Source organism: Orbicella faveolata, unplaced genomic scaffold (assembly GCF_042242905.1).
Source record: "Orbicella faveolata isolate gen_17 unplaced genomic scaffold, um_ofav_v1 contig_12, whole genome shotgun sequence".
Taxonomy (NCBI): domain Eukaryota; kingdom Metazoa; phylum Cnidaria; class Anthozoa; order Scleractinia; family Merulinidae; genus Orbicella; species Orbicella faveolata.
Window position 1 is genome coordinate 32,230,284 of NW_028301539.1, and position 24,499 is coordinate 32,254,782.

Below are 24,499 nucleotides of genomic sequence, written 5' to 3' on the forward strand. Positions count from 1 at the left end.
AAATTGTTATCAAGCCGGTGATGTTGGAGATTATCAGTGCAGGACAGAGGTCGTTTCGTCACATTAATTTATCCTATATTTACGGTGGATAATGTTTTGAGGGTCCTCTTTTTAACTAAAATAGCAACACAGTAATTTTCTATCAAGGAGTCATTTCTTTTGTTCAAGTGTAAGACAGGCCATTTCTTTGCATTTTAAAGTTATCTGACAATTACAGCGGGGGCGGAGTGAATGTTCTCCTTTCAGCCACCATGTTAACATGACATTTTTTTTTATCAAAGAGACATTCTCTTGTTTAAGATACGTGCTTATTGCTGTTTCTACGAAAGGACCGGACTGGATTATCAAGTCAGCTCCTTTGTTATGCTGAAAAGCCCTTTTGAAATCTTCCGGACTTTGTGCTATCCATCATCTTGTAAACCACGTGCCCCTTCGCGTGACCGGCACTGGAGGACAAACAACAAAACAACTTTTTTATCCTATTAATAGCGTTCAAAGATCCAAGATTCCATTCGACTTGATGGTTCCAAAAGAAAACTGATAGGAAAATATTTCCTCTCTGTTGCACAGTAGGCCAAATGTAACAACTTCATCGATCATGTAAGTATTTGACTGTGCGACTTACCTTGATGAACTGTCGTTTTAGCCAGAGTTATGAAAATACGATTCAGAGCTTCTTAGAGCTTCGTATTTTCACATTTTTGTGTATTTTGTTATCTTATTTTATTTTTACGACTACTGATGAGCAAACTAAAAGAGTTGGGTTGCAATATGTACCGAATACATCTGATTCCCTCGAAGCTGTTGACTTCTTTGCCTGCCCAGCTGAGATTCCTCTTCCTTTAAAAATTATAAAACAGCATCGTTTTGGCTGCTTCCTTTAGTAGCCGAGTCTCACAACACAATGTTCAGAGCAAAACCTTAAACTTAAACCGTCCCGTTTTTGATCAATGCCTGTCTATACCTTCATTTTCAGTGACACTGCTATGAAGATTCGTCAGTTAGAATTTTCTCTTGTTATCATTCAATGCATATCATGATTTTGCTCCATCAAGTTAGTTGGCGAAATCACGTAACAAAGGGCTTTAGCAATAAGACCATGCCTATTTTGTGTCTCTGTGTAGTCCCTCCTCTTTTCTATGCAAAGTAAAGAGGAATGTTTTTGCAAATTTTACTTGTAAAGCATTTGACTAGATTAACTCTGAACACGTTTAATTTTCGGATTTGGGACAGTGGAGAAAGCCGTCAGTGGTGAATAGGTCAACCTAGTTGGATAGTGCTTGCAGTCATTGTATTTATTACCCATTACAGCTCTAAATTTGCCAAAATGATCTTATTTTTCTCGCTCTAATTCAAACCTGGAACAACTTGAAACTTTAGGGAGGTCGCTGACTGTGTGTTATACGGGGAAGATGCCTTCAACTTCGGTTTTCTCACTAGAAATTGCGCTTGGTGTACCAAAGCAAAAAAAAAAAAAAAAAAAGATTCACGACTTCAAACATTGGTATAGCAGAACGTTACAGAAGTTGAACTTGACTGTGATATCACTACAGTGACGAAGGTGCGGTGTGCCGCACCTCGTAGGAGTTTTTCTAGAAATTTGTTGCGAGCCAAGTTGCACGAAACAAAGGAGAAATGGGAGAGGGCTGCTGTCACAATTCGCGGGTTCGAGTTACCACTCCAGCTGCTTGGGCAAAAAGTAATTCTGTCAATTTCAGTCACAATGATCTACAGCTAGTATTTTATTCGCAACAAAAAGGCTCGTCTTATTTTGTGCAGTGACCGTTGACCATTAAGCATTCGTAAGTGAATTATTTACGAACTTCAGCGTTGATGAAGCGTTCTTTGACCCCCAAAGTGGGATAAATGCATATCCCTTAATCCTGTTCAAAGGCTCTTGTCAACGTTTGTCTAGGTTGCAAACTGTCCGGCCAGGCCCTAAAAGTCAAACCGGAATAAGAACTGATAATGCATGGGATGAAAGCATGACCGTGCAAAAGCTCGAGCGAGGAAGAAGAGAAAAAATAAACGCTTGGTGTGATTACATAACTGATGTTTAGCATGTCGGACTCCGGATCGAAAGTATTGTTCATTTTGAATTCCGGCCGCTTTGCGTTCGCTTATCAGGGCGGGTACTAAGAGAACTGGACAAGGTCAATTATTATTTTTTTTTACTCCGCTTTTAACAAAACATAAATGTCGTGAATAAGCAAGCCTGGATGGATAATTTTTCTAATTCACTTCTCAGACCTAGCGAACCAGCCATCTGTTTGGTAAAAATATATGTATATAAATTTATATGTATATAAATTTAAATATCCGAAACTGTTCTTGTCCTGCGATCCGAGCAATGCGGATTTAGTCTAGCCATGCCTGAAATTCCACCCGGCCTCAAGAGTCCCCATGGGCCCGATGAGGATGAGGGTGAGGGATGCCTGAAATTCCACCATTGCAGAAGAGCTGTCAAACCTCGGGTTTCTGAAAGAAAATAGATTGACTCAAATCAAGGTGCACCTTATTTTGTGCCCACAGGCTTCACTGATCGACCAGTTTGCGAACGCACGAGGTCATCCGTCACTGCTCTGTGTGAATGAGATGCCAAGATATTTATCAAGAATATCTTGGTAGTTCCCCATTTACACTGGAGAAACCGGTTCGTCAACGGTTTGGATGAGTTCGACCTGATCATAATTTCAAGATGGCGGTGAAGAATTGCAAATGGTAAGCACAGTTTTTGGGTAAATGGTAAACAGCCCTTGTCGGTAATAGCTTCAAACTCTGATCAAATAATCCAGGCTTGGAAAATCATAGCAAACAAAATTCAGACAAAAAGGTGAGAGAGCCATTTTTCCAGTTTATTAAGCCGCGCCTTAAGATCACCTTGACTCGAACAACAACTTTCACTTTGGGCTTAAGCAATAGCTCAGTCAGTCATTTTCTTATCAGAAAACCTTGAATAGAACCACCCCGATACTGAACACAGTAGAGCCACCAAAGTCAAAGGAGTGGTCGTTTTAAATGGGCTCTTGAACAACGAAATGGCCGACTGAACTTTCGTTCCGACCGAAAGGAAGAAGCCATTGAAACAAGGTAGCCGCAAACCAACGAGTTACTGGGTCTTGTACAGCTGATACCCAAAACACAAATAGTTGTTTTGTTTTCAATCTGGCAGTTCTACGCTAGCAACCACAGAGCTCATTTTGGCCCTTTGAACAGGTAAAAACGTGCCTTTGCCAATAAAATGCTACGTTGCTGACACTTTTTGGCTGTCTAAATGTAAAGAGCAAGGTAAACTTAGTTTTAGGTTTGTGCTTGAAAATCTCGCATTGCAAGCAGTCGAAACAAACTGAAAATCAGAACACCAACAATGTCTGGCAATCCCGTCGTAAGTTGTTCGGCAATGTTCGTCAGTTCGGATAAACCCTTACTGCTCAAAAGGCAGCCGCGTCGCCAAACCAGACACTAACATTGACACTTTGTTATTTTAATTAAGCGTATTAGCATATGACATGTGCGTGACAACAATTTAAAAAGCTCTGCAAGGCTAAAAGTTTTAATTTGTCTCGTGCAGATCACGCAGACATTACAAAATCCAAACAACAATACGCTACTATTGAAATAGGTAAAACACAGATCTCAAGGGATAACGCGGAGATAACCTGACTGTGTACCAGCCTGAGAATAGTTCTCTTAACACTTCAGATAGAAGCACCACGTCATCTAATTTAAACTGTTTGCAATTTCGCTCTACTTGTAAGTCCTTCTTTAGCGTTTATTTCGGTTTGGCTCGTGGGCAAAAAGAAGGCCACGATCTCGTGAGTATCTTAACAAACGGATCAGAAATCGTTATTTATTCTCGATCATTTCTTGCGCGAATTGAAAGACTCCCTGTGGCGAATTTGTAATAATTCATAGCGAAAGTATTTTCCAGCGGTGACTGTTACTACTCAACAGCTGAAACAAAAAAAAAAAACATTCTTGTTTAAATTGAACGTAGCGTTTTCAATACAAGAAACTGGAGAAAAAGGAATTAATAAAAAGTTAAAGAATGTTTGCTGGCGAGATCGTGTGGCAAACAAAGAATCGGCTGGTTTTCAACTTTTGCCTGCAGGCAGCTTTCAACTGGTACCAGCTAATTTTAACATCCCCGAGATCTCTGACTTTCATAGCCACTCTGCGATAAATTCTTGTTTTACAGACAGCCGAGAGCGATAATCACATGGCCGTAGAATTTTTCTCCGAATCTAATCAGCCTCAGCAAATATCGTTATTGGGTTGCCATACACTCGGAAATGTGTACTATTTGATATGTTGGTTTCTACGCGCCGAATTGAGACCCTGCGAAAGGTTAGTTTAAAAACATTGTCGTATCTAAACCATATGGCAGTTGTCTCGCGCTCTCTCTCTATGGCGAAGAAGACAAAACAAACTTTTGATTCTTAGATGTAATATGTGGGCATCCTCTACACAATATGCTCGACGCACTATGTTTTCCGTTAAGAGTACGGGGATAATTACGTATGTTCGACCGCTCTCGTGTTAATAATTTGGGTGTATTTCCAAAAGTAATTAAAGGAGACTTTTTTGTTTGAATACATTTCATTGCGACAGACCAGTGGCGGTGAAACAACTCAACCGTTAGCAAGGCGATATGGTTAACTGATCAAGCTCTCGCGGTCTATGAATATTCTGTAAGTGAAAAAGAAAAACAACGAAAGAGAGAAAACTTCCCTTTCAAGACATTAGATGGTTCGCGTTATGATAGAAAGGACGGAGAGTTGTTTGGGCAATTTGCCACTTTTCATGAATCATTCAAAGCAGACCGTAGACAATAGAACCGTCTTTTCATGGTCACAAGTTTGTGTCTCCTTGAACCACCTGTTTAAATTTCAGGAAACTCAAATTCAAAGCAAGACAGTCGAAAGAAAGCTCTCCTGGCGAGTTGTAAATACAGCCCACCAAATACCGACCTCTTCTTGGTTTCTATGAACGTAATTTATGAGTAGCCGTAAAAATTTCCACAGTTCGTGATCTCTCGTGCTGAAAATCCTTTGTTATAGTAGTCTAACAAATGGACAAATAGAAAAAAGTAATTGTTTGAGAGGGCAAGGCTCAGACCGCACTACCCCAATTTAGCGCAAGGTGCCCGACTCGAAAGTCATTTTTTTTCATAAATTGTAACGGGTGAAGTAGCTATTGAGCGAAAAATTTTTATTTTGTTTGTTTAGCGAGGGTAAATTTGAAAATGTTGGGCGTTATTTAGTAAAATTCCATTCAGTTGTTGTTGTAGCAACCGCACGTGACAGTTTTACCCCTGGCTGTTTTGCCACTGATAACCAATGAAAGCTCCTATCAGCTAAGTTCATTTGAATATTCCTAAGACAAAACACGGCTCGTTGAGCAAGACGGAAAAGCCATAGTGCTCAGACCTATGCCTGCTAACTAACATGTCGTTATGGGCGTTAAACCTAAATGTTATCTCGCTTGGTAAATCGAGTGCCTTATTATCGTCTTCAACGCAAGGCGTTCTCTTCAAGGCAAACCAAGGTAGGTAGTTGGGGGGAGGGGGAGGCCGGAAAATCGCTATACATCCTCAATCACGTTGAACAAGGGAATGTATTTTTGGCAAGGCCACGTTTTGAAAGCCTGAGTGAATAGCAAATTAGGTATCAATTTGTCAAAAGATGTTTTGTGTTTCGGACTCCAGAAAGACTGGACCTCCGAAACTGAAACATTCAATGATTCGGAATCTGCTTTGAATTAGGTAAAAGTTGCAGATTCTAACAACATTCGCGATTTTTTTCTTTGCCCTTGAACTCATCGTCTTCGCACAACTTTTATTGGTGAAAATGCTTAAAAACGACAGTGTCTGGAAGACTTTGCATAAATTTGCTAATCGACAATAAAGAATATTTTACTCCCTTTTTGTCACTCGTTTGTTAACGCGAAGAAATATTGTCTAAAAACAATTGTCAGGATTCCGCTAAAAGACAAAACTCGTTAGAACTTTAAGCCTTTGATTGATGATCGGTGATAAACTGCCAGGATTTAACAGCATTCCACGTAAGACCCTCCGCCGGGGACGATGTAAGCGAGCGAGCTCTGATAGAATCTCAGTGAGCCGATGAAGCTGCTCTACCGATAAATAAATCACAGAACTAGACATCTGTCGGAGGAGAGGAGTAATTAAATCACAGTCCCATTCTTTCGCCGGCCCTAGAATCTCGGAGCTTCTCCAGCTGTAATAACATCAAAACCTACGGCAGTTCTGTTTTGACACGCATCCATCTTTCAACATATCTCGTTTTATTTATCCACTGAAAATATCGAGATAAGAATGTTACCGCCGGAAAATAAATATAAGGGCGACATAGATAACAACAGAATTCCATAAAACTCGAGTGAAACCTCTTAACGCTAAATGGGAACATTGGACGAACTGTGAAAACCGGCAGTGAAGGTCGCCGAGTTACTAATACGTTTCAATTCAGCTCCCTTCGAAACAAATGTTTCAGTACGGTTCTGCCTCAAAACAAAGTTTCGATTAAAAACAACGGCTTCACACGCTTCTTCACGATGTTACAATATCTGAAGTTATTTATCGTACAGATATTGTCAGTGGACACGTGTGCTCCAAAACTGCACACAACTGTTGAACAACTGTATTTTTACTCTCTTCTTTGTCGAATCTGAGGCTCGCGTTTAACTCACACGACAAGTGTGCATTTGTCAGCCTCGTCGAAACGGTTGCCGCAAATTTTCGGCAACAAATGCATCCTGATTTCGGCACCGGTTAAATAAATTCGTCCAATGGTCGGTATATTCCCGAGTCATTACAAAGATGAACGAAAAAATTTTAAAGCCAATATTTGGCACGGCGTTGCATCAGTCATGCATTTCACCCGGTTGACAGTTGCTCTAGTTTGTTGTTGCTTTTCGTTGTCAAATATCTCGAATTAACCATTCATCATGACAAGCAAATATTCATGGCTAAAAATAAGGAATACAGCCATGCACTACACGCTCAATTGACACTGGAGGTCGTTGCTCCTTGTTTACGACCGAGAAGAGGTTAAATTTAGTACAGTGTTACTACGCTTGGTTGAATATTTTAGAAGTAGAAGCACTCCTCTAAACGTCATTCAAAACCTACCCTCGTTAAGTGGATGGCGAAATTCAACCCCATCTTAAGACTGATCTATGAAAAATCATTTTTCCAGGGTTGTAGATGATCAAAACTCTGAACGACTTCAACAGGGTTCTAATTTGTTTTTGTGTGTGTGTGTGTGTGTGTGTGTGTGTGTTTATTTCCGAGCAAAATGTTTGCTAGAAGTTCAAGTGTCGCCGAAAAAATTGATTGCAATTTCTTTTTGGCAGATTTGCAACCTGCTCAAATTTGATCAGTAAACTCTGTCACCAGGTGAAGTATAAAGAGTGCGAATTGTTATCATAAATCAAATTTAAGACCATTGTTTCGCATAGAATCCATTCCGGAAGCACTCAGTATATTCTAAGCCATGTTTCAGTGACCGCTTCTTTGAAAAGGGTGAAAACCACAAACTGGTCTACAACTATCTTACATCGAAAAGCTAAGAGCGCGCTTTTATACTCTTGGAAAATTGACAATTTTTGTTCGCCACCGTTGTAGGTTGAGACCATTATTGCAAAAGGCAATAATAAAGATAATAGTAACATCTACTCATTAGAAGGTAGCCCAAAGAAAATACTCGCGTTGAAAAAGCTGTCGGCTCGTGTTCCCACAGCATCACCGCTCGTTTTCCTAAACTTCCACTCGTGTATCTATTTAACAATTTGATTCTGAGCTCGAGATTTCTATCGCATGATTGTTGACGAGGGCGCAGCAACTATTACGCATAGAAATTGAGAGCTAATAATCTAATTGTCTTGGCATAAATCTATTAGTCGTTCAAAACTTTATCTAACTCCTCTTCCCAAAAGCGCAAAGAAGCGGCCGCCATTTCGTTAACAAGCGCACACTGCTGGGCTACTCACAATCTACAACAGAATAGATAGTGAGTAGCGTAGCTACAAACGCTTTACATGTTTTCTATTTCTTAAAGTTGCTCGGCAACGTAAAAGGTTTTGCACACCAGACAACAAAGTCAACCAGGCCCATCTTGGAAACTCTTCAAGGGCTCATGGCAGGGGCCACTCCCAGGAACCAGTCCCCTTTGTTTTTGCCGACCTTACGAGATCGCACAATAGGTCAAGTTCGATATATCAATAATCTAACATGACTCCGAAGCTTTTAGGACAAACTTCTCTATTTGGTGGTGTTTTAGTCTTTGTATCCAAGTCTCTTTATGCATGATTACGTCACACACTCAAAATTTACCACCAAGCCCCATTAGCGAGAAATTTCCTCAAACCTCAGGTACCTTCGTGTTGTTTCCTCGAGGGTATTCTTTTCATATTTGCTGCTTTGGGAATTTGTCCACGATAAAATTTGTAATTTGCATTTTAAAAGTGGTGAAATTTGCTGGTCTGATCTCATCATGCATAAGGGCTATTGACGGACAAAAAAGAAACTTAACAAATTTGCAATTGTGTCCTGAAAGCATCGGAGCCATGTTAGAATATCAATATCTCGAACGTGGCCTACTATGCGCCAAATGGAACGGTTCTTGATTCAATCCTGGTCGTGATCAACATTTTTATATGTGGCAAATAAAATAAGCCAAAGTTTTAATCACACGAATAAGTTAATGCTGCTGCTAGTATCATTTCCTTCTTGTTCATAAATTTAAGAACAACTTTCCTCCTAAATTCGTTTGGATTTGAACAAATTTTAATGTCCCTTGAAAAGAAAACATATTCTATAATATCAGTTCAGTAACTAGAGCATGCAGTTTTCTTCAGTCGTCAAAGCCAAACCAAAATAAAGACTCCAGCCAATCACAAAGGGCACAGACGTTCCAGTAAACCAATCAAAACTTGAAGTAAATCCATGGAGTGGAGCGAAGCGCGGGAAAACGTGTGCTAGCCAATTAAGATTGGTTTTCGTTTTACTTCTGATTGGATGAAAAAGTGGCGCGATTTTTTTTAAGCCAATCGTGTAGTGCGCTTTAATATGGCGGTACATCACGAGTATCCCCTCTTGTTCATGAGTTTTCTTATTCTAATTACTCGTCTGGTTGAAAATTTGTATATCGTATGGAGGAATTAAACGTTAACCATACTTAGAAATTAAATCAATTAACTATGTGAAAATTTGTTATTGCTACTTTTATAGTAGCAAGACTCAAAACTCGACTGGAAGCTCAATATGTTAATTCTCCTCACTGATTGACACATTTTATCATAATGCAAGTTTTGAGAAGTTGGTAGTACATCAAGAAAGTATCCTCAAGTAGATAAACTTCTCTATTCTTTCAACCTGTGTTCAAGACATTGCATACATACTCGAAGGGGAAATTGGAGTTTGATCATTCTTCCCTTCAAATAAGAAATTACTGATTTTATTCAGATCATTATACACCAAGTTAATAATGGTTAAGCTCTGATTCACTAAGCAAAGCTAGAAAAAAAAATCGTTATCAAGCGTATTAAGAAGAAACCGTCCGGCCAAAAATCAGCAGGAAGTTAAGAATAGTTTTTTCCTTGTTGTCATACATATATTTACATACATACCACTGTTGCTTCCTGAAATGGCCTTTTCAGCACCAATGTTATAAACTGTTACAAATTATTTCAAATCTTTACGTTAGATTAAATTTAAATAATTTAAAAAGAGAAATAAATTAATCAATTAACTTACATTAGCCAAGAGATTATGATCCTGTATTAGCTAACTCCCTTAAACTGCTGCTTTTAAATGCATCCAAGCTAATCCTCAAGTCACTGCTCTGACCGTTCCAAATTTTAACACCTGCTACGCAAATCGACGTTGACCAGTTGCTAAGTGACAAAATGGTATATTAAGATTATCTACAGATGGCATCACTCTAGTGCTTACTACCGATCTCTTTTGAAACTGATCACAGAGGTATTTAGGTGCTAAGTTGTTACGTGACATTTATGAACCATAACAGCGTCATGGATCTCTAATCTATCTTCAACACTGAGCCATCCAAGTGTCTTCAGGCCCACACTTACATGGTCATATTTTCTAAGTCTTAGGAATAATCCTTGCTACAAAGTTTTGCACTAATTGAAGCTTATGTGTGTCAGCTTTGAAGATGTTGGCCCATACGAAAGAACAATAAATATGGGTTATTGACCAAGCCTGTTTGGTCAAGATGGCTGGATATTGGCCAAGTTCTTTTTTTGCGAGTTTATGGAGCGAGACCGGGAAATTTTTCTTGCGGGACACGGCGGGCAGTCCCGAACGGGCAAGATAGCTCCATCTTGCCCGCTCGGGTAGCCAATCACAGGGCAAGATTTGATTCATCTTACCCGCTCACGGAGCTAGACATATAGTAAAAGAGCTTAGTGAATACAAAATCTTTTTTATGAGCAATAAAAGTGATTGTCTGAACTAACTGATTAAAACAATAGAGGCTGTTTTAGTAATATGAGTATCATGAAAGACGCTGATCTAGATATATTCTTAGGTCCTTAGAAAAAGTAGTTTGACCTAGCATAGAAATGAAAATCAAAGGTAACTAGCTACTTAAAAGTTGTGGTAGGCCGACAACAAGTAGCTTTGTCTTGTCAGGATTTATGAATGATGAATCTTTAGAACACCATTCGCAGATCTCCGTCAAGTCAGCATTTACATTGGCTGTAGTAGGAGTTCCTCTGTCGAGTTAAAAACTGGAAACGTAACAAATTCAGTAGTTGTAACCTATAGTAGATCGTAGCGTATCCTCCAATCGTTCCAAAGAGGTCAGAATCAAGTGCCACAAAGCAAATATATAATCGTATTGGGATTTCTTTCGTTCAGTGATTGATTTCGATTCGCTTTACTGCTGGGTCCAAGAAGCCTTATTAATGGTCCCATGGCAAGGCAAGGACTGTTGACGACGATGATAACCGAGTAGATAATTTTTTCGTCTTGCAATTTATCTCGATTGACTTTATAAGGGAAAATTACGCACTGATCACATAAAAATTAAGTCAGAGCTCCGATCAAAGCGCCCACATCGCCTTAGCGTATCTTGATTTATGTAAAATGAAATAACTAAGAGAATTGCTACTCACCCCTGGATGGGGTGTTAATCCATCGCAGCCCCCCCCCCCCCCCCCCCCTCTGGCAGATTGGTCCTAACATTGCGTCGCTATTATAACCATTTCTTACGCAGATAGGAAGATATGCGTCTTCCTATCCAGGACCACTACACAAATTATCCCACGGCCCTCCATGAATGTAGGCCGCTCGATCTGGACTTCGACACGCCACTGCATCACCAACTCCTCCCACCAGTAAAACTAAATTTGCATGGTGGTTTGTTTATTCAGACTAACTTTTTGAATTTTATTTCAGGCTGTGGAGGAAACAAAAGAAACATGGACAATAGACTAAGGAGGGAGCAATGAACGATACAATTTGCCAGAATGGTGTTTCAAGTTCTCATTCGTCGAGTTACGGGCATCACGCAAGCATGCCAAACATTCCCACAAAACGGGATGAGCTACATGGCTGCTGTTCGTCGGGTTCACCCAACCAGCCATCTGTACCTTACGAACCTGTGTCTGATCACAGCGCGGAGAAGGAAAACGAGAGATTTCAGTGCAGAGCAGTTCTTCTAAAATTGCTGCAACCGCCTGGTTCTTCAGTGCTGCATGCTCAACATAACAGCTGTTCTTTAGCGTGTCAACAAACAGAAAAGACGTTATTAAAACCCGATTTGTGTGTCTCACACTGTTTGCAACACGTGGGCAGCCAACAGGCTTCTCGAAACTCTGTGGACATAGACAGGGAAGTAAATGAGGAATGGACTCAAAAAACTCGGCAATGCAATGAAAACCTTTCAAGAAAGGACAGCAACAGATCGAGTTTACTTCCTATAACGGTTCGGTGTCAAAGCTGTGAGGCAAGAGTGCGACCATCTTATTCCGAAGAATTACAATCGCGCACAGATCGCTGCCAATATTTTCCAGAAGATCGCCAACAATATTTCAATGGACATGCTTGTTTTCGGAAAAACACTTGCGATACAAAGCGGGCTCCGTATATTGCAGTGCAAATAAATAGGAAAGTACAAAGGAAAGACGAGGAGAGCCCTCAACAGATGTGCCCGCCCACCTGGAGTTACAAGGGTTGCGATTCTTCGATGTGTCAGCTCTCACCTTCTAACCAAACATTAGACAAGAGACATCCAGAAAGGGGTTGTACAGGTGCTAGCAAACGCACTATTTTACAGAACACGGAGAGATTACCAGATCATTTTTGTGCATCAGCTGAAAGTGGAAAAGACTCATTCTACCAAATTGACAAAAGAACTCGTCAGGATCCTTCTCCGAGCATGCAAGAGAAACTGGAAGATCATAAACTGAACTCGTCGTCTTCTTATTCCATGAGTTCACCAGAAAGTAATCGCCCTGACCCTTTTTGTCTCTCGGGCGAATGGAGCTCGCCAGTTGTAAGAACTGCAAATGGGCAGGGACATCACCGTGAGGTCAGTTATACATATTCAAGTCTGATTTAAGCTAGTGCTTTGAGTTATTTTTTGTTCTTTACTATCCACCAAGCATAACGGGGCAGGATCTCGACAATAACTTTTATCTACTTACGGGGCTACACTATTTAAAATTATTTATTGTTTTCTTTTCAAGGAAAGGAACGTTATATTGGAAACAACTTCAGAAAGCGACAACCAAACTGTTCCCCGTAAGTGCACATCTTGTTTTTCATAAACTTCATGGCAGTCTGTTTTTTTAAATCAATTTTCATAATGATGGTGGACAAAGGTTAGGTCATGAGGAACTTTTTCTTTAAAGAATAATTTTTATGTACCTAACAATATTGAGAGAGGTGTTGTGTTTCTTTGTGCGCAAAAGAAATATTAGTTGATCCGTAATAAGAGTTCGAAATGATTGTTGTTTTAGCTGGCATCGTGGGCAGCGCTATTTTTGCAGTGAGCCTTAACTGACATTTAAATTTTTGACCAAGTTTTAAGCTTAAGTATCAGGTAGACTAAATTAGCCCAACCGCATTAAGTCGCAACCTCTGTTTTGTTACAAGGAAGCAGATTTTTTTTTTGTAAGTCACTGGCCTCTAAATGGGATAACTGAATTGTCAATATTTGTCTTTCAACCTTCAATGTTTGTATTGAAAAGCTTTCTTAAAATTTGCTTCTTTCATAACACAATGCAATACCCTAAGTTTTACTGCATTGTATGTCAATCAACACCAACGATCGAAATGGCGAATTCGGAGCACTTTGACGGTTTCAATTGCATTCAAAGGCGACAATGCACGAGCCTCGGCTGATTTCCAATTTTTATGATCTTCATTCTGATATCTCTGATGACCGAAGGTATTTTCATTTAATGTGCATGGCACTTACTCTTGAAAAAGACTAACTGTTTTTTGTAGCACGGATTATTCGATCCAAATATACTGTCGCTTGGAAAGCCATATAAACTGCCGTAATTTTTTTAGCTTCTGAAATGTTATGTACACAATAGCTTTTCCACTAAGATTGCTTTGTTGTGATATATTCAATTGTTGGCGCTGATTGTAGCTTTGCTTTCATTATGCATTCATCTTAGAACTGTGATGTACTATTCGTTTTCATAGATTCTCCAAATGAAAGCTCGCCCGTGATAGAGAACCAGAGTGACGAGTGCACCCCGGTTATTGTACAATGCTACAGTCTTTCAACTGCAAGTCCTACTTTTAAACGTTCATCGATGAGCGATTCCCAGTTCATGAATAGACAGAAACAAGACGCAAGTGTCAACATTCGCAACGATGAAGTGCCAACGGTACCAGTGAGTCATTCTCCGCGCAGTTCATACCAACAGCATTCTCCAAGAAGCCTGAAATCTGCCAGCCGTGTGCAAAATAACGAAGAGTTTGAGTACGATTCACCGGCTCCCAGTCCGAGAAACATGGCAAATCTGCATAGCCACAATTTCCCAACACAACCAAACCACACGGCAGACGAATCATCAACTTTCAAGCTTGGTGTTGGTGATGAAGAAAACCAAACTCGCAGCGCCGTGTTACCAGGACCGTTCCACAAAAGTAGCGCCATTCCTGCAGGAATTCCTTGTCTAAATTGCCAAGCAGGTCAGCATGCGTCGAGGCGACATCATTATCTTTACAACGACCCGTGGACCGAGCCACACGTACGTTCCTCACAGAGTGTTTCCCACCAAAAGAATCGTTGTCCACCGGACTTGCACGTTGGTCATGAATCAGGGGGTACGTTTCCCAACTGGCACACCAGACAAGTTCCAAACGAGAGTAGGCCGACCTTAAAAATTCACGACTACTACGAGGAGAGACGAATTCTAGTTGGGAAGGTTTATCAAGACATTCCTGACTCAGTAGAGAGTCCTCACCGTAATCGGACGTCGACCTCTCCACATGTCCGTATGAGACAATTGTACCAAAATGATCGCTGCCAGAGTCCTAGAGAAAGCGCTGAGATATTCCATGCACAAGCTGGGGAGGAAAGCTCCACACAAATTTGCGCTCGTCAACGGGAAATTGCTGTTGGAAGTAGAAAGCGAAAAAGCCGACAACCACGTCCTCAAAGAGTAAACACAAACGACCCCGCTTTGACAAGAAAACAATATCAGCACCCAATTCAACATGCTGACGGTCGACAAGAAGTGTCCTTTAGCCACAACAATTTCCATCATCATGCAAGTTCTCCTTTCCAACCCGACGCATCATTGTCTAAAGAGGCACATCGCAAAGGAAGAAAAGACGTTGAAGTTTGTGGTAATGAGAGTGAGAGATGCTCATTTGAACCTATCCATGAGACCACAGAACAACATGAGTGGTTAACAAGGCGCAATGATCGTGTTTTGGAGAGCAACTCAGCAAGACCAAACTTTTGCAGAAATGGAATTCGTTCAGAAACGTTCTCACCATGGCGTCCCTTATTTCATGATAAAAGAGCCAATAAATTCCGCACTGTGGACAGGAGTGAACAATTTTTTGTGTACCCAAGAGGCCCAGTTCCATCATCTTATGCACCTGTTGACAGGCACGGCCGGGCAAATCACGGTCCACATGAATATCAAATGAATTCATATTACCAAACTAGGACCCCGCACCAGTACTTTGCATATTCAAATGGAGATGTCATGGAGCATCCCTTTGACTCAAGCCCAGATGGGAATGCTGCAACTGAACGGTATCAGCACGTTCCCACAGGGAAGAGAACTCCAGAAAACCGCATTGCAACCGGGTCTCGTTATGACAGTACTCAGAAGAGTTATTCGCCCCGAATCCTAGCGGGCTACTCTGGCCCACCAGAACGAAGTATGCCCACTGACGGAAGTGCGACTTCGCACTTTGAAAGAAATTCCGAGTCTTCGTGGAATGTTCGAGGGGTTCCTGTTCATGGTGAACACCGGGGCAACAGCCATTTCTATCATGCTCTTCCATCGAGGAGTAAATCGCCACGCATCAGCTCGGAAGAACAATCATCACTACCTAATGACCACGGATGTGTCTCCAGCACCACCGTGGACGACGGGGCTGACCTTCACGGCAGTGATGACGGCGACAGACCATTCCAGGCCGTACAAGCCTCTGCCACCACAGATGGAACAGATAGACCAGCGAAAGAGCAAGAGAACCGAGATTTGTTTCTGCGCACAGGAGAAGTGTGGGCAAACCACGTGACACCTACCGTAAAGGAAAGAAAATTCGTTTGCCGATACTGCAGCAAAAAATTCGCGCACTTCTCCACTCTTCAAAATCACCTCCGGACACACACAGGTGACAAGCCTTTTCAGTGCAAGTTTTGCAGCCGCAGATTTGCCCAATCGGGAGTCTTAAAGGCACACCTACGAACACACACGGGTGATAAACCATTCGCTTGCATGTACTGCGGAAAGGTGTTTGCTCAGAGCACAACGTTAACAAACCATCTCAGAACTCACACTGGCCAAAAGCCGTACGTCTGCCAGTTTTGCGGTAAATCGTTCTCCCAGCCGTCTACGCTCAGAAAACACGAACTCTCCCACACCAAAGAAAGACCGTATCCATGTAAGTTCTGTGGAAAAGCGTTCGCCCAACAGTCAACCCTGACCAATCATTTGCGCTCTCATACGGGTCAACGGCCTTACAAGTGCCACTTCTGCGACAAGAGCTTTGCCCAGCTGAGTACGTTGGATCGTCATCTAAGACTCCACTCCAGCGTGAGTCTCAAGCCCTATCAATGCCGACATTGCAGTAAAAGTTTCAGCTACTTCTCAAATTTATCGTCTCACATGCAGAATCACCAACAAGAACAAGGTGATACTTAAGATATGTTTCCGTTTCGATAGTTTTGTTCCTGATTGCTGTCACTTACGACCCGTGATTTGGAGCTAGCAAGCATTTCAAAAATGCTTTCTCTATTATTTTAGTCAGTCTACAGGCTCAACGCGCTAAATGGAGCTATTTAGTTAACCGTAAATAATATCTTAGGGAACATTACCATTGTCACTCCTATTATTTTTTATTGTGAGTCATTTTCCAATTCTCTTTCACCCTTAGAGAGGGTGCAAGGTATGAAGACGACGTCGGCAAAATGCGACTGAAATCGAGCGTTATTGCTGAGCACATGTTCTAGTACAGTATTTAAACTTTTTGTTCTGTTCGCAGTTAAGTCTCGTTAGCACCCAATATCGAATTCTATTGAGTCCATTTGTATCAATCATTGTGAGTGCTCAACAATGCTTGCGGCTTTGAAAATATTGTTTTCATTCCGCGCGAGATTCAACTCTAGGTACTAAATCGTGTGAGGGACAGATGAAAAATATTTTACACTCCTCATTTAATGTTTCTAAGAAAAAAAGCATGGGTTATTTATTGACTTGTTACATCCAAGACTACATAGGAACATTAGGGGTTTTTCATGTCAGTTTGCCTAGGGTTGTAGCTAACTAGGAAAATGAGAGATGTAAGTATATCGCATTGGTTGATTAGAAAAATGATTGTGTCGAGTCCGTCAAATAGAAATTTGGATAAAATGTGATAGTGTTACAAGTATCGCGCGTCAAAATTAAACTCAAAACTCACGAATGTTGTTCTTTGAGAACAGTATGAGAAAGAAAATTCAAAAATCGCTTTGAAAGGACAAGCAGTATTAGCGAAAATGATTATCCAATTCTGAGCGCAGTTGTTCGAAAGCCGATTGGCGCCAATCTTTCGGCGAGGGTTAAATTCCTTCGAAGTTTTAGTTTCTTTTTTAGTAAACTTTTTTAGTTTTCACTGCTCATGTTTCATGAGTCAAAAATAAAATAAAAAACATGAACCCTCGACTTCACTACAAATTTATACTTTTTTTTAATCAAAATTCACGTGAATCTGTGAGTTAATTAGCTCTATTATGCTTTAAACAACCTGGTCCTGAAGCTGCGAATTTGCGAAATTTAATCGCAAAATAGAAATTTATATTGTGGGAGAAACTTTTGTAAGTTTTCCAAAAAATATATTTGTAGATTTATGTAGCTTATCGGGGAATAGACTCCGCGATTTAATTTTAGATTTGTGTGTACTTTCTGTCAAGGTTAAGCGCTTGCGTTTTGAATGTAAGTCGCTTAGACCCCAGTCTTATAGTTGAAAAATCTCTGAAAAAATCGATCACGTAACGTTGAAAACGTTGCAGTTAGGTGACACTGAATTATTGCCCTAAGTTATGAAACTACCCAGAAAAAAATACTGCAATATGATAAGGTTTTTTAAAAAATCGGGAAAAGATAACTTTATAATAAGGCGAAAAAAGCATTTGCTCCGTATAAGTCGCTTGCGATGATATCACCTTTGCATTGAATTTCCGAATGCTCTCGAAGATTTTGCTTAGTTTTAGCAAGTTGATTGCGTCATCAAGTAATGAGAAGAATGCAACGAATTAAATTCGTTACTTATTGAAAGAAATGTATTCATAAAGCTGAACTGCGAGCAGCCTCTCTTGTGTTCGAAATTCCTCGGGAAAGAAGCCAAAGCAAAAAAGCGATCGACTTGCGGCCAGGAGCTAGTCTGTTCAGATTTTTTTTATGCTGCGTTCTTCCGCGCGGATTTTTAGACAAAGGAGAGACTGCTCGTAGTCTATTATTAAACAGTCTTGATGCGGACTATAAAATAGATTTGCTAAAGAATGCATGTATTTTTAGAAAGGCATTTATTTTAGATGGTAGAGTTTATGCGACTGAAATCGAGCGTTATTGCTGAGCACATGTTCTAGTACAGTATTTAAACTTTTTGTTCTGTTCGCAGTTAAGTCTCGTTAGCAAAGGAGAGACTGCTCGTAGTCTATTATTAAACAGTCTTGATGCGGACTATAAAATAGATTTGCTAAAGAAAGTATGTATTTTTAGAAAGGCATTTATTTTAGATAGTAGAGTTTATGTAGCATCCTCAAATATACTATATTGTAAGTTGCTGTTCACAGTGTCTATAAGCCCTCCAGTGGGTTGTGGTCGTAAGTTTTAATTCACGCCTGAGCAGACATATTGTTCAGCTCTATTTTATACTGAAAAGTTACTGTGCACAACCGAACCATGACCACTTGGCGTTTTTTTGTACATTATTTTAAGTGATTAAAGAATAAGGGCTCTTCATATTAACTAGAGTATTAAGCGTTTTTACACTGTGAAAACGCCAATCTTGAAGACTCTGTGAAGAGCTTCTATTCTTAGTCACCAAAAAAGTGTCCATTTTTTCAGTTCCACTTTTGACAAAAAGAAATGACACCATCTGTAAAGGTTCATTCAGTTCCAACGAACGAACTCAAAATAAAAAATGCTAACACTGCAGTTGCGCTAAGGTGTTCTTTGATTGACCCTCTTCCTTGTTTAAAAGGGGTGGGGTATGTGATGGGTGCGTAGGGCGTTGGCCGTGCAATCACGCTGAGATACTTTACACTTGCAAAGGCCTTTGCAGAGGTGGATCCAGTTGTGATAAGGACAAAGAGGAGAGGGAGAGGACTAAAGATGTGATCGTGGCTTTTCTTGCTTAAAAAGAATGGACCAGGGCTGGGGCAAACGGACGGGAACTGTCTCTCTCCCCAGCTAAGTGACTGTCTTTAATTCCCAACGTCGAGTTATTGCTGAATCATCTTCCATGATTGCCATAAATTTTCTGTTTAATTTTGTAATATGTTGACAAAAGAGAATTAAGGGTGAAAACTTTAATCCCCATGTAGGCCATATTCCAAAGTAATTCTTCTGAAGTTTATTTAGCCGTGTAAATCGCATTCAGTGAGAGTTTCAAACAAGAATCGTCAGATTTAATTCAAAATCCACTGCAGAAAAAGAAAACCTCTCTCATTGCGCGGGCAAAACATTTGCCCGTGAAATCAACGCACGGATTTCTTGACTCAAAGTGAAAAGAGGCTTTGAATAAAATATTGAGCGTTTGTTTTTGGGGCCTAATTCGATAGAGATGTCAAAACTTTCCGGCCAAAACTAAACTCCTCGCATAACCGTAACTATAAACATCCCTCTGGAATTTTGGTCGAGTCTGGGCACGGTAAATACCTAATCGTACTTCTTTTTTTAGGCTTAAGCGATCGTTTGGTTTCGTCATAGGTATACAAGCATACGCACGTACGCATGCGCTGAATTGATAATTGCATTATTTTCGGTACCATATCTCCTCGATACAGTAAAACAAAGCACTTATGCTTATGCTTACAGCAGCGCGTTCTCACTTGACAAAAGCATAATCACAGGCACTAGAAGAAGAAAGAAATTCTGCTTGTGTTATGCGCGTCCTCCCTACCGTTATGCTTACGCTTGTGCTTATATTATGTCGTAGTGAAAACGCGGCTTTAGCCGATTAACATCCGTGTTAGGCCTTGACTTAGGGGTAGGATAATCGAGAAGCTTGTAGGAAATAATTCCCTTGCGCATGGACTTTTCCTCTGGGATGGGTAAGGGGAATGATGGTAATCTCGAGCCCAGTCACGGTCTCTTGCTCGGTCAGTAACCCAACCGCTGACCAAGCCTGATAGACTCTGGACTCGAGATTGTCTGTCATATTACATAATAAGTGCTAAGATTGTTTGCAAGTAACGCCGCTGGCCATATGACAATATTGCAGGACTGGTTGTTTGGTATCGCAATATAAATACGAACTTGCCTGGATGAATCAGTCATACAGATTCCGTTGATTTACGCATGACCAGTGGACTTTCGAGTTTATCAGGAAAACTGTTTACTTAAGATACCTTCTTATTTAAGATTCCGTAAAAAGGCCTCTTGACTCCACTAACAAAGGTTTTTTATCATATTTCTGACGGTTGTTTGAAGCGAGAGCCGAAAAGTCATAAACAGTCACAAGTGCCCGTAATAATAGGTTGACAATTTAGGAATAAAGTAAGTTAAAACCTCTCTTAATGATGAATTCGTTTAAATGTAGTTTTATTATAATCCCCCATTTAAGCTGTCAAAAAACTGCCTGATGGCTGGCATCAAGGAATAATTTTATTTGTTTTTCTTCCATTAATTTGGCTTTGTTTTAAAGTAAGGAAAAGAGACAACGTTTTTAGAACATGTACAAAGAATTGTTCTCAAACCACTGGGATTGAAAATCTTACGAACTTACTTGTAAATGAATCGACAAACAAGATAGCCTTAAGGGATTATTTCTTATTCGCCGGTCTAATCCAAGAAAACGCTAATCTCCCATTGTAATTGCACTCGAAATATCTGTCATTTTCCGCCAACAAATAGTGTAGTTGGAAAAGACAGGTGATTGTATGTAAATGTTTGTAATCTTTCAGCGGTGCCTGAGTACTTCACCGCTTTCGAAAAGCAGAGCAATTGAAGATCGTCAAGAATCAATAGCTATCAAATTATCATGATGGAAGATATGTGCATAATATTAAGGCCTCTTCGCAAATTGACAGTCTCTTAATTGCGAACTGGAACTCCTCCAACGTTTTTGACAAAGTGTTTGAACTCAGCGTTCAAATGGGTTGCACAAGCTCGCACAGCGTTCAAAATTCAATGATTACATGTCCGTTTGTGGCGATCGAGAAAACTGAAATTCCTTTAACAGCTGAACAAATACGAATGGTGCAAGAAACCTGGGAGATTATTGAACCGCACAAGAAAGAGATCGGCGTCAATGTCTTCATAAGGTAAAAGCGTATTATTAGATGAAATTATGATTAGATCGTTCTATGACGAAGTGGTCTAAACAACCGAAATTTAAAGGGATCTATTTGAACGCCAAACCGTGTTTTTTGTTTTGCATTTGCTTTTGACTCGTCGGTTAACGGTTAAGAGCCGTCTTAATTTCTCAAAATTCACTTCATTTTATGACTATGGTGTGAATTTGTTTGCGATTTGCTGACATATTCATGCTCAATGGTCAGATTATACCATCGATTTCTAAATTATTCAGATATATATCTTTTTTTCTTTTGTACATCGGCCAAAACTGCCATTTTAGAGATTTTTGTAGAAGCGTTGGGTCTAGCTAAGCAAGGAAGAAAGCTGTATTTTTCAGTACAGGAAATTGCAAATCTTTAGATAAAAGTTAGAATAGAAAAGTAAGTTTATCACGTTACAAAATAGGACGAATGACTTGCCAAATAACAATCAAAACCAGTAAAAGTAGAATTATAAGACTGGCGGATCCATTCGAACCCCCTTATTACAACCGCTAAGTTATCTTAACAATATCAGTGACGTGACTTCGTCAAACAGAAACGTAATCAACATAAAAAAAACCATCATTGTCTCAGACTTACATCCAGCCAAGTTCTGACGCCCAACAAAGTTCGGAAAGAAATGTGTCGAATATATTACACTCCGAACACGTAGGTTCACTAGCTTAGTTAAATCCACCCATAATAAAAACAAAATGCAGCATTATTTTCATGGATCAGGTGTGAAAAGAAGCAAATTTCTTCCTGTGTTTGTACTTCATTATCGCAATGATCTCAACTTGCAAGCTACTTTAAAGGCTTGACTGGAGGGAGAGTTCAAGCAATGCGCACTCAGTTAAATTCAAGTTAACATGTAATTTGTCTGGACAGAAAGTAAAGGTTTCATATAAAAATTAAAAAAAATCATTTCGGCAATAATTGTAAATAAACGCTATATGCGATAGGATTAATTACAATTATATTATTCAAGTACCTGTGTAAGGTTTCACAGCAGCTAACAGTAAACACTTATTTTCAAAGCTCTTTGTAATAGTCACTATATTTCAAATCAATTTCCCGACATACGAAATTACTTTCAAAATGAAAGAAATAGTATTTTGCTTTGTAAAAAATCAATTTTACCGTAACTGTCTAATTTCTCGCGCGCTGATTGGCTCATTTTTTATCATCAATAAGAGTACAGACGGATACATTTAATTTTATGCTGGTTGTAACCCTGCAATGGTCTAGCATCCCAGCCAGGGGGAAGTAGAAATATTCCTAGTCGTTTCATGCTACAGAAACCGGGATAAGCTCTGGCCTGATGTGCCACGTGGTTCGTATGCAAACTTTACCTTTAGCTAGCCTTCATTGAGTCTGGATTAAAATGAACTTTGGCTACTTTTGTTTCATTTTCTTTGCAGATTTCTGTCGATGAATCCTAAATTAAAGTCCAGCTTTAGTAGCTTTAAAAATATCTCAGTTGATGATATCAACAAAAGCAATGATCATCCCAGACGATTAATGGCTGCCATCGAAAACTCTGTGTCCTCTCTCGACGATCCGGAAACCTTTGCAGGTTACGTGCTGGAGCTGGGAAGAAGACACGCCAGAGTCAAGTTCAAACTTTCCAAGTCTCACGTAAGAATTTAGTAGCGCAGTGAAATCTCGATTTTTCAAACTCTCGATTTTCGAATCTCCCAAGGGCGCGGCATGCATTTTTCGTTGAATGCGCAACAAAGATAAAGATAATCGAACGACGAAGGTGCGAGCCCATAGGGGGTTTTGGGGCAGGCCCCTCAATAAAGCTTTATTGTTAGTGGTTGGAAATGCCATTTCCCACGTTTCCAAGGAAGTTTCATAAGTCAAGACATGAAAAAACTTTAAGTATTTAGTACTTGAACTTGTGCTGTTTATATGTCAAAGTTTAATCTGAGCAGGTTTATTAGGAGAGATAAGAGACTGTCAAACCAACCGATTTGATTATTGAAGACGCCTTTCGCTTTTGGCCGTTTCCTTCTCTTTAGTTAAACACTGTAATTTTACTCTTGATTTCTTGATTTTTCAAACCAATTTTTGTTACCCTTGGAGGTTCGAAAAAGCGCACACAAGAGTCCAATCGTGACAGTGTTCCCATTCTTCCTAGATTAACTCGGAACGAAGCAAAAATCAAATACTCCTCTTTATTCCTTTTTTGCAGTTCACTGATTTAAGAAAAGCTTTTATTTGTTCCATTAAAGAATCCCTCACTTCTTGCTGGAGATCTGAAGTAGAGGAAAGCTGGGTACTACTCTTCGACTTCATGACTGTCATCATGGTGAAAGGTTTCAATTCCAAGTGTTGAGACACGTTCTGGGCAAATAGCTGAACATTCTCCAGTTATATACAAATCATAAGTTACAGTGTCACTGTACATATTAGCCTGAGGATACAGGCATCTCTTTACCGTCATACAATCCTCCTCACCTTGTAAATGGCCAACCTCCCACCAGATGGGAGTTTTTTTTTTAACAAGTTTCTGTTCGAATTACACCACCGACTGGCAAACACTATTCACTTGACTCTGAAGATGACTTCCGCTTAGGTTGTCGAAACGCACGGGTCGAAACGTCAGTCAGTTCTTTTCAGGCTCACTCGGACGATCACACTACACGAATTACAATATTTGTTTGCTTATTTTAGTGTCCCCAATTAGTACAGCAGTGCTAAACACCTCGACAAATGTAATTTTTATGTTTTAAAGCTCTATTTGACCTGGCAAATTTCATACTACGTACGTCTCTGAAGACCTGTGACTGGATCAGTTTTTGCGCGCACCGAAATGTCAAATAACCGTCACCAGCATCAAGAGAATATTCTGATTAGGAAATCGCAGGTGTTTTGGGGAATTTTTACGTGTGGGAGCAGAGGAATCTATTTACTTATGATCCTGTCAGTCAGAACCAAGATAAAGTTGCTGGTAGATCCTACAATACCTTACTTTGTATGTAACAACTTAAAAAAATTACAGGAATCTACTACATTCAAACAAGATGTTATTTTGTGCGCAACTTTGCAAATTCGCAACGCAGTGTTCAAATAGACCCTTTTCATAAATGGCTGCCGATTTAAAATTCTGTTGTATGCATTTAAATTAGCCTCACTAAACTCGTTTGGGGGTAAAAATTCTTTTGAATTATCAACTCAAAAACGAGGTTAGTCAGGCTAATTTTAATACTTACAAAAGAATTTATAATTGGCAGCCATTTCTTAAAAGGGTCTATTTT

At 39.9% G+C, this 24,499-nt stretch overlaps 2 protein-coding genes across 5 annotated transcripts; both read left to right on the plus strand.

Annotated features, from left to right (window-relative positions):
* The first annotated feature begins 440 nt into the window (after nucleotides 1-440).
* Nucleotides 441-18,891, plus strand: LOC110044416 (uncharacterized). 4 transcript variants are annotated; one of them, XM_089283319.1, is made up of 5 exons: nucleotides 441-600; nucleotides 2,533-2,721; nucleotides 11,447-12,581; nucleotides 12,739-12,793; nucleotides 13,706-18,891. In XM_089283319.1, the coding sequence occupies exons 3-5, from the start codon at nucleotides 11,496-11,498 to the stop codon at nucleotides 16,396-16,398; spliced, it is 3,834 nt and encodes a 1,277-aa protein (XP_089139445.1). In that variant the 5' UTR covers nucleotides 441-600; nucleotides 2,533-2,721; nucleotides 11,447-11,495; the 3' UTR covers nucleotides 16,399-18,891. The 4 variants fall into 4 exon arrangements, with proteins under 4 accessions (XP_089139445.1, XP_089139444.1, XP_089139446.1 ...); XM_089283318.1 differs by lacking the exon at nucleotides 2,533-2,721; XM_089283320.1 differs by lacking the exons at nucleotides 441-600; nucleotides 2,533-2,721 and adding an exon at nucleotides 4,085-4,347.
* A 1,984-nt stretch (nucleotides 18,892-20,875) lies between these two features.
* LOC110044370 (cytoglobin-2-like) lies at nucleotides 20,876-24,264 on the plus strand. The gene is made up of 3 exons (XM_020749911.2): nucleotides 20,876-21,221; nucleotides 22,658-22,874; nucleotides 23,434-24,264. Exons 1-3 carry the CDS (start codon nucleotides 21,052-21,054, stop codon nucleotides 23,575-23,577), a joined length of 531 nt encoding a protein of 176 aa, XP_020605570.2. The 5' UTR covers nucleotides 20,876-21,051; the 3' UTR covers nucleotides 23,578-24,264.
* The last annotated feature ends 235 nt before the right edge of the window (nucleotides 24,265-24,499 follow it).

Bases quoted from the DNA above. Each gene is read 5' to 3' on its own strand.
- LOC110044370 (XM_020749911.2), top strand. From the start codon at position 21,052: ATGGGTTGCACAAGCTCGCACAGCGTTCAAAATTCAATGATTACATGT. The intron at 21,222-22,657 runs GTAAAAGCGTAT...TTTTCTTTGCAG, and splicing joins GGCGTCAATGTCTTCATAAG to ATTTCTGTCGATGAATCCTA. The intron at 22,875-23,433 runs GTAAGAATTTAG...CCTTTTTTGCAG, and splicing joins TCAAACTTTCCAAGTCTCAC to TTCACTGATTTAAGAAAAGC.
- LOC110044416 (XM_089283319.1), top strand. From the start codon at position 11,496: ATGAACGATACAATTTGCCAGAATGGTGTTTCAAGTTCTCATTCGTCG. The intron at 12,582-12,738 runs GTCAGTTATACA...TTTCTTTTCAAG, and splicing joins GGCAGGGACATCACCGTGAG to GAAAGGAACGTTATATTGGA. The intron at 12,794-13,705 runs GTAAGTGCACAT...TCGTTTTCATAG, and splicing joins CGACAACCAAACTGTTCCCC to ATTCTCCAAATGAAAGCTCG.